Source organism: Coenobita brevimanus, chromosome 72 (genome assembly GCF_032717465.1).
Source record: "Coenobita brevimanus isolate Jiangsu-jjx chromosome 72, ASM3271746v2, whole genome shotgun sequence".
Classification (NCBI taxonomy): domain Eukaryota; kingdom Metazoa; phylum Arthropoda; class Malacostraca; order Decapoda; family Coenobitidae; genus Coenobita; species Coenobita brevimanus.
The window spans coordinates 10,047,700-10,061,187 of NC_137025.1; the positions used below are offsets into that span (position 1 = coordinate 10,047,700).

Genomic DNA, 13,488 nt, shown 5'->3' on the forward strand with positions numbered 1-13,488 from the left:
TTTGGCTGCCCTCCCTCCACCTGACAACCCCCTCCAAGATTCTCTCGATTCCGTCGCTCCTATATCTGATAAGAAATAGCCCATCTAATGCACTATAATTCTGACTGTGTGTGTGTGTGTGTGTGTGTGTGTGTGTGTGTGTGTGTGTGTGTGTGTGTGTGTGTGTGTGTGTGTGTGTGTGTGTGTGTGTGTGTGTGCGCGCGCGTGTGTGTGCGTGCGCGCGCGCGCGTGCGTGTGTGTGTGTGTGTGTGTGTGTGTGTGTGTGTGCGCGCGCGTGCGTGTGTGTGTGTGCGCGTGTGCGCGCGTGTGCGCGCGTGTGTGCGCGTGTGTGCGCGTGTGTGCGCGTGTGTGTGTGTGCACGTGTGCGCGTGTGCGCGTGCCCGTGCTTGTGTACGCGTGTGTGCGCATGTGCGTGTACGCGCAGTTCAGCGGATACTAAAATAGGATTTCAATGAAACTTGGTAGGATGACTGCAATTAGGTCACAGACGGGTCCGTTTCATTTTCCTATCGATTGAAATGTTCTAAAGGGATATTTTGACCCATACTTGTTCCCACTGGTTCTGCACTACCCAGAGAGCGTTGGGGAGTTGCTGTGGATTTTCCTGCATCTTCACAGGAGCAAGCGATGAGCAGCCTGATTTGGCCACAAAGGTCTTGTTCAGATCAATAACTTTATTTACATAGCCATCTGGTTTATTGGCCGGCCACGTTACTTATCATCATCATCATCATCATCATCATCATCAGTTTTCCCTGTTCTTATGTATTTACCGAAAATCTCTGATATACGATGTGGAAGAAACTTTTACCTTACTGTAACATGTTCTTTAGTTACCAGTAAAGAATCGCTTACTGGGTAACTGAATGGAGACATATTTTATCACTTGGTGAATTTTAAATTTGGGAATTTCCAGAAAAGCCGTCGGGCCGCCTGTGAGATAGCCTGAGCCATAAAAGGAAACAAATAAATTAGTAATAAAATACAAGAAAAAATTAGCAAAAGACACAAAACCCATTCTTACTTATTTTTACCTGAAACTGGCCCGACAATCAAAAACAAAACGCCACTCATGAAGAAGGAGACACTGAGGACTGGAAGGAGCATCGACAGACCAACTTCCTCCACAACCACTAAGCCAGTGAGAGACATGGCCAGCCCGTAGCCAAATCCACACAGTCCAAGGGTCACCGCTTTTTCCACCAGAGTGTCCACCAAACTGAAACCTGGTTGGAGTACGTAGAGCATTGCCCCTCATCATCATTCTGCTCGGATTAACCACATTACGAATAGGGTTAGTAGATCCAGAAAGAGGGAAAAAAATATTAGAACTATCACCAGAGACCTCAGTGAAAATGTCACATATGTAGTCACTCAATATTCAAGTTTTCAAAAATTTCAGATCTACTCCAGAGACCAAATCACCCAAACAAACATTCATCCCATGATAAAGTCACTATAGCAACTTCTGTTTAGTAGTCACTTCACTGACTTCTGAATAAAAAAATAAAAAAAATTCAGTACTTGTGATTGCATTCCCCCACTTATATCTTTCACTGGCTATCTGGATCCATCAGCGTCTATGCCTTGCTCTTTAACACATTCATATACCATAACCAATCATTTTCTCAGTGCTGCATGCCTCCTCCTAAAGTCACATATACATCTTTCACTACGCCATTCATATACAGTATCTCTATGTGACGTTTAAGTGCAAACTCTTTTACCTATTCAAGAACAAGCTTGCACATTCCACATGCTATTCTATTAAACTAAGATTTTTTAATGGGTACATTTCTGTGGTTGTCTTCACGTACGAGGTGAATAATGGAGGGTCTATTGACCCTAAATCATTCAGAAATGGTTGCATACTTTAACATTTCAGATTTTCATCACAATAATATTTAGAAAAATCTCATCTACATGGGCTAGGGGTTTACATAATTTGCTAGTGGGAAGTGCTTGAAGGTTCTCATTGTTTCTCGTATTTTTCAGTTACGTGTCACAGTTGCCAGTTAGCCTCCTGTTTGTGAGCAGAGGTATTTTGTAAGTTGTACATTAATATTTGTGCACTTTTTCTCTACAAGGTTTTATTTGTGATTGTTGAATTACGTAATTTTATCTCAGTTTGTATGCTAAAGAATTTAGTGTTATGCAGCGTAAGAAAACTTTGGATATTTTGGATGTCTCCGAGTTGGTCACAGTTTCTTCTCCAAGAACGTAGATCATTCTAGAAAACAGGAAGCTTATATAAGGAAGGGGAAGGTACTAGAGTTTCAGTTCAGTTTGGGTTTAGTTCAGTGTCAGGCAGTTAAGAAAACTCTGCGTATTTTTGATGTCTCAGAGTTGGTAATAGTTGCTTCTCCGAGAACGTAGATCATTATAGTAAATAAGAAGCTTATATAGGGAAGGAGAAGGGACTAGAGTTTCAGTTCAATTTTAGTTTAGTTCAATGTCAGCACAGTTAGTGATGACTGTATAGCTCCGGTACTTGTGAAAACAGTGAAGTTGGCAAGCATTAAGTGTAACTATTTGGAAAATAAAGACAGCAAACAAGGCAGTGTTTATTTACGACACCTGAGCTGATCTCGTTATTGCATACCGAGAAGCTGACGATAGGAAGAACAACTTACTGGGGAATGTCCTTCCTATACTGAACTACTGCTGTTGTAGCCTGTGGCAGTGTGGGATGGGGACGTAACAGTGGTGCCAGGAGTGGGATCTTTAGAAAAGTGCTGCAGAGTCAAACCTTCGACATGGAGGCAGAAGGTGTATAGACAAGAGGCCAAGTTAGGCAGGAGAAAACATGTCTGGCAGCAAACATGAAGCTATTACAAGCACAGGATGAAGGTCAGAAAGAACTCAATGAACAATTACAAGCACAAAGTGAACAGTTAGAGGCACAAAGTGAAGAACAGAAAGAGCTCAAGAACGAAATCAAAGAACAATTACAGGCACAAAATGAAAAACAAAGAGCGTTACGAACGACTTCAAGAGGTATTACAGGAGCAACAGACAGTTTCATTTGAGGATGGAGGGCTAGTTAGATGCTTTCATGGAGGAAATGGAGAAAGAACAGAAATAGTTGGAGGAGGAAGTATGAACAGAGCTATGGCAGCAGAAGTATGAGGTAAGCAACAATGTGACGGAGTGTAGATAGCTATTAGACAACAAGCTGAAGATTAGTGAGGGAATAGTGATGGAGTGCAGACAGCATGTAGATAACCAGTTGAAGCATTTAGTCGACCACGTGAAGACAATTAGTGAGAAAACTGAGGCTGTAGAGAAATATTGCACTGCTGAGCCTCGGGTTAGTGTACAGGGAGCATATGAAAAGAATGGACGGTGTAAGGTGAATCTTGATGGATCCCAGGCATCTAAAGGTGGCATTACAGGGTTGAAAGAATGCAGGCGTTTTAAGCCCTGAACTTAATTATGATACCCCGGTTTTTAGGCCCCAAACCAGTGAAGTGCATAGCTGTAATGGGGTCCAGTTGAAAAGAAACATCAGGAATTTGATGGCAAAGTACCTTCCTGCATAATATCATCAAGATCTATGAAAAAAATGCAAAGAAAAAAAGTAGTTATCCATTTACTTATTCCGTACCCACAATAAGGAAGCTTGGCCATAACTATTTATGGTATATAAGGTATGACATTTTGGCATCACAAACAAGTCAGTGATCTTTGAAAGTTCAAGCTCATTCATATTTGGAACATGTGCTTAGATTAACCTAAGGTAGCTTCTTGTGTAACAACAAGATCTGATGACAAAGATGTGGAAGAATGCATGGGTACATTTTACATTTGTCTCAATAACTGGTTAACTGAATGCTTAACTGTAACCATATTCCTTTCAGATAATAAGAGGAACCACAGCTGTATTTCTGTAAAGTTACAGCTTTTGTGCTTTTCACTAAAATGTGCGACAAAGAAAAGACAGCAGATTTGAATTTGGTACTTTCCACTAGGCTAAATGGCAAAATAGTCTCCTAAATTCTCAGCAAGCTTTTATATCATAGGATTTTCAACTAAATAGCTGTATCCCAATTAGTTTCTAGGATACTTCAGTTTCAAATATGCAATTTTTGCATCAAAAATTAGTATCACCTCCAAAAATAGGTCGTCATTTATATTTGGCACAAGTATTTGGGTTACCCTAGAGTACCATGCTGTATAATATCATCAAGACCTAAGAAAAAAAGGTGCAAACAAAAATATTAATAATACATAAGAAAACAATAAGCTTCGCTATTCATAAGCCGAAGCTTAATAATAATAACAGCAACACAGCAACAAGAATTGGATGACAAATGATCAGACTGCCTACAATACTCACACCCATACCTGTTATGGAAACTGAAGTGAGGAATGAACCAGAGAGAAATATAGTTCTTGCTCTGATCCCGGGACAAAAGGTGGCCAAGGCAGACACCACCCTGCTGGCCAGGCTGCAACCACCCGCCACCGCCAGGCATAATGATGCATCCTGCAAACTGAATCCTACCTTTTCCATTGCAAATGGCACCGCAGTGAATACGTTAAAAACTACCGTCATGTGCATTCCTATCATGATGGCAATGGTTATAACAACTGGTGACTTTAGAAGCTGCAGGCAACTTCTGCTTTTGCTAAGTATCCTCATGAGACAAGCTGAAGTGCCAGGAGTGTTTCCGGGTAGAGGATTTTCATCTTTCTTAGATGATGTGGTAGGGTAAGATCTTTGTTTATGCCACTCAACAGGATGTAAGAGCATCGCTGCCGGACAGCAGTTAAAAGACACAGCTCCCGTGATAAGGATGGCACCAACGCTTCCGTATTCTTCCTGCAGATACGTTATGAGTGGTGGCATCGTCATCTGGCTGATGCACACACCAAGTACAATGATGGCATTGGACACTCTTCTCCATCGAAGGAAGTAGTGCAACATCACCAGGTACGCAATGCATACTAAAATCCACATATTGCAACCTGAAACGACAGATACATTGTAAATATGTAGTTACATGCAAGTTAAGGTTGTACAGTCTCCAGCAAAAATAGAGCGACCGGCTCGACGAGAAGGTTGGTATATGTGGCACCGCCGCACCCCTAGTTTCAACCCCTCCCCCCCCTCCCTCGTTCCCATTCATTCGTCTACCCTCCACCCTCCCCACAATCAACTGCAAGAGAGTAAGCCTACTCGCATTGGCTCAACCACTCTTCCATCATCCATCTGTCTTGGGAAATGATGGTTTTGTTATGATAAAAATAAAAAGATATTACAGTATTTTACTCCATAGTACGGTTATTTATACACCACGATCTGAACGCAGGGTGATAAAAAGTAGTAATATATTCAAATGACAGTTGAGGTCTGTACTCATACAGTTAATCATTTTGACGGTTGTATTCAGTCAGTGTGTAACATTAAACAGTCAGAAGCTACTGTTTAAGTCGATGTTTGTAGTGGTCGGTGGTGTGGGGGGAGGGGTAGCTGGCCGTCACACGTTGTGGTGGAGGCATGTGGATAGGGAGATGGACCCGGGGTCGAAGGCTCTGCCTGGTGTGTGTGTGTGTGTGTGTGTGTGTGTGTGTGTGTGTGTGTGTGTGTGTGTGTGTGTGTGTGTGTGCGCGTGCGCGTGCGCGTGCGCGTGCGCGTGCGCGTGTGTGTGTGTGTGTGTGTGTGTGTGTGTGTGTGTGTGTGTGTGTGTGTGTGTGTGTGTGTGTGTGTGTGTGTGTGTGTGTGTGTGTGTGTGTGTGTGTGTGTGTGTGTGTGTGTGTGTGTGTGTGTGTGTGTGTTTTTTGCACCAATGCTCATAAACACGTATTTATTATCACCATGAAGTGTTCATTACAATATTGTCCACTGCGCCTTATAATAATGATATAGTGTAACGATATGCCAAATAAGCATTTAATGATCAGGACTAGTAAGACCGTATTTTCTAAATTTTATTGAATCAGATATGTTGTGCAAAAGCGGATTATAATACATTAGTTTGAACGTAGCCTTTAACTCAGCAGGGTAAGTCAGGCTACAACACCAGATCTCTAGTAAAACATTCAATAGTCACTATACCACATGTTATTGTAGGGCAACTGGAATCGGGGAATAGGAAAGGTGGTCGGTGGTCCTATTCGGTGTGGAGAGGGTTACCTTATCACTCCCCAAGTTACCCACAACATTCCATCATCATATAAAACCAATGTCTGACCCCTTTGTTTCATGTCGTTATAAAATGTGTTCTTAAATATTCAGGTAGTCAGATAGTCTTTCTTATTAAATATTTGCGTAACTAAAACCGTTTGTCCATTTTAACATCCTTCCCCCTCTGAGGCAATTGATGTTTCGGGTGACGATAGTTAATGGGAAAAACCATGGCCACACAGAGATAGAGGAAAGTAGTAACAGACATGGGACACAAGTTGGAGAGCAAATAATCATAAGGTTAACCTGACCGCTATGTCTGTTACGTTGCTATAAGTAACACTGACCAGTGTGAACTGTAACTCATCAAACCTTTGTTGTAAAAGGTCTCGTTGAAAACGAATAAACTGAATTATGTTGTATGGCACGATAATGTTGATTAGCGTAAGCTGCAGTCGAGACAAGATTGTTTGGTTACTATGCAGATCATCCTTTCGGCCAATTTAGTTATTGGTTACCTTTTTCGAAATACGTCGTGTTATAAACGTGTGAATCGCAAACTACACCCTATTGCAGTTATAACTATATAAGGCAAGGTTATATTCATGATATTGTTATCAGGTGGTGGCGGGTCTCTTGCTGGAGTGAGTGGCGATAAGTGGCTGAGGAGGGGTGGAGGGAGTTGGTTGTATGCAGCGCCGGATTAACCATACTGTGGCCTGGTAGGCAATGCAGACTGTTGGCCTACAACATATAGATCTCTTTTTTCCGTTATTTCCAGCGAAATTTTGGCATGACCTATGATGGCCTGTTTTGATGGCCTGATGGGTGATGACACTAATTTGGACGCCCAAAGTGTATATTTATTCCGCTCTGGAAGTCTGGATGGCCTGTGACAGGCCGTGGCTTGGTATGGAGTTGCCCACTTTGCCTATACCTGGTAATCTGGCCCTGGCTGTATGGTGTGCGCGGGGTCAGCACACCACGCGGCTCACACTACTGTTGGCTGTCCTGTGTATGAAATTGACCTTGATATTTATAATACTGTCAGCAGCAATGAATGGCGTTTAAATATTGACTGACTTCTGGTAATGCCAGCAACCACGTCATGGCCTCGGCTTGACCAGCTTAGGCTGTTTCACCACCAGACAAGCTGTCATCCACTCCCTGTTGCCCAACGTTATCCGATATCATGTATTACGACATCAATAACCTAGATGATACTGATCATGTGTTTTACTTATCAGCAACACTTTGCTATTATCACACATGGGGTATTAATAGTAACTAATGGAAATGACCTACAATTGAGTTTGTAAAGGAAGAGTGATTGCATCGAGTAAAGGAACAAGCACACCACCGACCACTACAAACATCTGCTTATAGCTTCCGGCTGTTTTTTGTTACACACTGGCTGGATACAATCGTCAAAATGATGAACTGTATGATTACAGACCTCTCTCATATGAATATATTACGACTTTATACCACCCTGCATTCAGATCGTGGTGTATAAATAACTGTACTATGGAGTAAAACACCGTAATATTTTTTTATTCGTTATTATAACAAAACCATCATTTCCCAAGACATATGGATGATGGAAGTGTGGTTGAGACAATGCGAGTAGGCTTACTCTCTTGCAGTTGATTGTGGGGAGGGTGGAGGGTAGACGAATGAATGGGAACGAGGGAGGGGGGGGTTGAAACTGGGGGTGCGGCTGTGCCACATATACCAACTTGCTCGTCGAGCCGGTCGCTCTATTTTTGCTGGAGACTGTACATGCATATTATGATGCAGACTTTTCCATGTCACGGTTTGCTTGTTGTATCGCATCTCTCTGAACTATATCCTTACGATTAAAAAACTTGCATAATTTTCTTTTCTGGAATACCGAAATTTAAGCTATTTGATTTAGATGGACTCTGTTCCCATAAGGGTGGTACTGTACTTGCCTGCCAGAAACGAAAATGAGAAGAGGAGAAACCAGACTGAAGTGGCACCAGCAGAGAATGTCAACCCAAGCCCCATCAGGAAACCGGACGTCAAGGCAACTTTCCTCCAGCCAAACTCGTCCACCAGAGGAGCCGTCAGGAAGCTGCACAGGCCGGCAAAAACCAGACCCAGGTTGAAGACCCAGGATGTCACGGTGAAAGAGGTGTCCCAGCCCAACAGCATATCAGAAAACAGGACGCCAAAGCTGACGCTTGGGATGGTTACCACAAACTGAAAGTAAAAATGAGGAGGTTACAACGTTTCACTAACGCTTACATCTCGCTTATAATTCGTTTGAGTAAATGTTGTATTGTCCTGATTTAACTGAAGGAATGTTAAGTATAAAACATATTACTCATTGAAGAGTGCACTGTTATATTCATGGAAGACTAAGTCTCTCTCTCTCTCTCTCTCTCTCTCTCTCTCTCTCTCTCTCTCTCTCTCACACACACACACACACACACACACACACACACACACACACACACACACACACACACACACACACAAGGAAATGTTGTGATGTACCCTAAGAAACGTCATGGATAAAAACACTAATGGTTTTCGAACATTTTAACAATAGTCTCTTCCATTCTCTAGCAGTTTTTACACTCATTCATATATGGTACATGAAAACCACAAAGACCAGCATAACATGGATATATTATGTGTGAAGCCAGTTCATGCCAGTATCTTCTGTTAGTAGTCTCATTAGTTCGCCAGTGTAGTAGGCTAGGCTGGTACTCCTTGGTTAGAGGGGGGAGGAAGTGGAGTTTAAGACAGGGATTGGCGGTGCCCCAGGTACATGACATTAGGATTTTTTTTTTTTTTTTTAAGTGGTCGGACGTAGCTCATTCTGACCTAGTTCATTCTGACCCGTCCTGTCTGTGGTGTTGTGCTTTGTTACAAAAGTTAATGTTATTTATGATATCTTTAGTGTCTTGAACATTTTTAGTGAATTGCTTCATATCTGTTTTGCTAATAGTTTTAAGGGACTGGAGGTGAATAGCAGTATGTTTTTAACGTGAATAGATATACCACTTTTGTTACATGTATTCTAGACACCCTAATTAGATCCAGGTCATTCCTAAGCACAAGTCCAGTATCACAAACTTCATGAAGAAATTAAATGCACGGTAAGCATGACGGTGAGGATTTTCGTTTTATATATATATATATATATATATATATATATATATATATATATATATATATATATAATAGATTATAATTATTATAAACAATTTATACTGTTATCTTACTTATTAGTAAAAACACATAGATATACTTGTACCGAAGAAAATATTGGACATATACTTTATTTTTTTTAATGTAAAACTACTAGTTGCAGGCGCATGAGTATGAAATATTAGTTGCAGACGCAAGTACTTTCATCGGATGAGTATGAAAACGTAACGTAAAAGTACGAAGATGAAGAGAATGGTAGGCTATACACAACCAGCTCGACTCAGATAAAGATGTTAGATAACCTATCAACACTTAACGCTAATTAGTGTGGGATGGGACGAGTTATCCCTGCAATACAATAGTGCATCTATTTAAATTTTCCATGCTCCAGACGAAACAAAAAGTCACATTAAGACAGACTACTGAATCGGAAGGAGTTAGAAATAGCCTTCATTAACGCCTTCCCCTATCAGAAGTCTGTTCAAAGCTAATTAAAAGAGTGCTGAGGTAACAGAATAATATACAAAATAAACCATCAGACTGACTGGGTTAAGCGTCAATTCGCATGAATACCACCTTTTGTTGTTTTTACTTCATTACGTCTCCCTCTAATGCACTTATCAGTCATCATCTCACCTTCATCCTGCCACCGAGTATTTATGACCTGACGTGTTGAGTACGTAGGGCAAAAAGGTTTATCGTTTTGGGCTTTTTTCTAGTGCCAGTGCTACCACCATCACTACCACTTACATCACTGCCACTGCCAATACATTATTACCACTGTCAGTACTATCACTGTCACCACTACCACCTGCAAGACTACCATTAACATCAGAGCCAACTATCAAAACTATCACTGTCACTACTACCTTTACCATTAGTGCCAACCACCATAACAATTAGCCTGCCGTCACCACTATCTTTATCATTGGTGCCAGCTATCACTGTCACCACTGCCAATATCATCGCTACTATTAATGAGTATTCTGTGCCAAAAAATTAATTATATAATCTTATTAGGTGAGCCAGAGGTCGACAGAGTGAGTTTTAGGGATTGTTTGTGAGTGTGAATCAGGAAGTGCAAATGTTATTGAAAGAAAGTTCAATTAAGTATGAGTTTGAGAAAGCGAGTGTTTTTAGAAGAGTGAACATTTGAATGCGTATGAGTTGGTGAGATGGTGGGAGTATCAATGAATGAGCGAAAAGACAATCCTTGCAAATAACACCGAAACTGAGAGGGTGAGTGAGTGTTGGTAGGTGAGAAAGAGCTTGAGTGAAGTTGAGAGTTAATGTGTGGTGGTTTGAGAGAATGAGTGTTATTAAGTGTCTGAGTGTGTCTGAGATAGTTAGCCACATCTTACAAAAATAACCGTAGCTGCCAACGTGACGACCCAGCCCCATCCTCCGTCAGGAATGTCACTCTCTTCTGCTGCTGCTGCTTCCCCTAGTGCCAACTCCTCCATCTTACCATAAAGCCCTGCAACGTGTGTCACAGATAAACTTATGACCAATTCTATGTAATAATAATATATTTTTCGTTTCTTCTCCAGTATCGTCTAGATCTGAAACGTGATTCATAAACAAACTTACGACAATTTCCTTCTAAGATTTTTTTTCCCCTCCCTAGAGTCGACTCCACGGTATCATTAAGCTCTGCAAGGTGATTCATGAATAAACTTTGGGCCCATTTTTTGTCCTAAAATTTGTCTGTGCAGAAGTAGCAAGGGAGGAAAAATGCCGAATCTTACCATGCTTCGTGTTATCCCGGCAAAGGAATTCTTAGTGAAGGGAGTTATCGTAATTTTGTTTTACTGGAATTTGATTCCAAGACCCACTTATGATCAGTTCGCTCTACTAACTAACTGCCCCATACTTCAACAAAAATGTGAATACCGTGGGTAGTACACGACGCTAATCGATATACTTCAATATAATGTGGATTCCATATTTGTGGGGTGCCACATTTCGTTCAGTCTTTGAATGCCATAATTACTGGGAAAAATGAGATACACAAAAAGTTCTCCACAATCATATTAAAGAATAAATGGTATAATGATATACCATAAAACCACTCTCATCGTCCTGCCACGCTGATCAATCTTCACTCCATTCCACAACTGTGGCTAAACATACGGAGATATTGTGGAATCCACTACAGGCGTGCTCCAATCTCGCATATGTGGAATGCCATAAATATTGTTTAAGTATATGACCATAAGATTCATTTTTCTATGAAAAATAAGAAAAGGAAAGAGTAGAATTTTCCTATGTCACTTTTATAATAAACTTTTAGCCAGCTCCCTCCCGTAACTAATAATTTTCTGCAGGGAAATAATGTAAGGAAAACACTGATTCTCCCCATATGTCTTGTTCTTCATACAGAAACAAGTATTAGTTACTTGTTTTTCTTCACAATTTACCCCCCCATCCGCTAGAAAGGAAAAAAAAAAAAAACGGAAATCCCCTATATTACCCCCATTACTTTCTGACGATAATATTTTAGCTCATGAGGAATTTTTCTGATCTGAGAGGATGCATACAGCAGTCATTAACCCCGTCACTGCAAGAGGCACCCTTAAATCTGAATAAACTTGTCTGGCAGTGGTGAGAATGGTATAAATTAACCATCGTCGTTGTGAAGGGTGTAAGATCAATTTCCTGTGGTAACAACGATTTTTACGTTTGCTTGTTTGTTTTTGTTGTCTTTATTCCCATATGGTCGACTTCTTCACTGAGTCGTCAGTACAAATATTTTTATTTATTTATTTATTTTTTTATGTATCCATACACCCACCAGGAAGGTAGAGGAGGAGATAATAATACCCAGTAATACAACCTCTCCAGATCGAGAAATCTCTCCTAAGCAAAATACAATCGTTTTGTGGTATAAGAACAAATTAGAAAATGAGTCCTCGGGTGAAGGGACTCGTTTACAAACTTCCGAAAAATTCCCTGTCGTGACTAATACAGTATATATCTATATATATCTATATATCTATATCTATATCTATCTATCTATCTATATCTATATCTATCTATCTATAAATAATGTAGTGCATTCTTGCCATTTTCATACGATTATATTCAACTTAGAGAAGGATATATCGTTATGAAGGGGCTGATGAATGCTATATCTAACCTTTCCAGTTGGAAAAAAATATCTGGCATTTCAATAAAAACGTCTGGAGATATCAAAAACAAAAGGAAGAATATTCCATCGAACTGAAGGGGTTACTGAAATGGGCAAACCATTCACTCAATCATCACGCAAGGGAAAATTATTGCAAAGCTGAGAATTTCAGCCCTCAGTGTTTATTCACAGGCAAACTTACGAGCAATTCCAGTCATCCCTAAGAACTATTTTTGTATGAATGGTGTTGAAAAGAAAGCACAGAAGCTGTTTTCTGTCTTTCGCTATAAGAAGTCTCTCTTAAGCTGATTAATAAATTCTTTAGCGTTAGCTAGAATAAAAGTAGATGTAATCGTACTGAAGTGGTTAAAGCATATGATAAAAGAGCTTCTCTTCTTTACCGTCATGTAGCTTCGTACTTAAAATAGAATATATCATTAACCTGACCTAAGGTGAGGCCACCTTGTACAGTCTCTGAGCATTGTGTATCTAGTTATCTGATTTAAGTTATATTTTGTTGCTGATTTCTCTTTCCCAATTCTTTCTGGTGGCGCGATTGGTCGGTGTTCAGGTAAAAGCGCACTTTGTTTTACGCGCCATGGTTCTAGTCCAAGAGGTAGTCAGAGACTTCCCTATCATGTTGACGGTGTCAGGGCCGTATCTCTGTCTCCAGCCACTGAATGTTTTGCTCTAGTGATAGCTTAGAGCCTAAAGCCCCGTCCACACGAGCGGGTAATGCCCGCGGGCACAAGCGAGCAGTTTGCCTGTTGACGGGCTCACCGCTTGTGCCCGCGGGCAAATGCGTAAATTGCCACGGGCAATTTACGCATTTGCCCGCGGGCACAAGCGGTGAGCCCGTCAACAGGCAAACTGCTCGCTTGTGCCCGCGGGCATTGCTCGATCGTCTGGACGGGACTTTAGACTCATGCCCTGAGTTCTGAACGGGGGCAAAGTGGGATTCTTATTTTTTTTTTTGTTAGTTTTTTCCACCGGCTTAGCATCTAAGAATGCATTTCTCTAATTCCTGAACTTTTTCTATTGATCC

General features: G+C 40.9%; 1 protein-coding gene across 1 annotated transcript in view; it reads right to left on the reverse strand.

The window, feature by feature from the left end:
• Window positions 1-12,661, reverse strand: part of LOC145407252 (monocarboxylate transporter 13-like) — a 28,951-nt gene extending 16,290 nt beyond the window's left edge. The window contains exons 1-5 of the mRNA XM_080278285.1: window positions 12,646-12,661; window positions 10,675-10,790; window positions 8,134-8,356; window positions 4,348-4,971; window positions 1,035-1,226 (exon numbers count right to left, since the gene is read on the reverse strand). Of these exons, the coding sequence (XP_080134411.1) occupies window positions 1,035-1,226; window positions 4,348-4,971; window positions 8,134-8,356; window positions 10,675-10,790; window positions 12,646-12,661 (1,171 nt within the window). The remainder of the gene's footprint in view (window positions 1-1,034; window positions 1,227-4,347; window positions 4,972-8,133; window positions 8,357-10,674; window positions 10,791-12,645) is intronic.
• Between the last annotated feature and the right edge of the window lie 827 nt (window positions 12,662-13,488).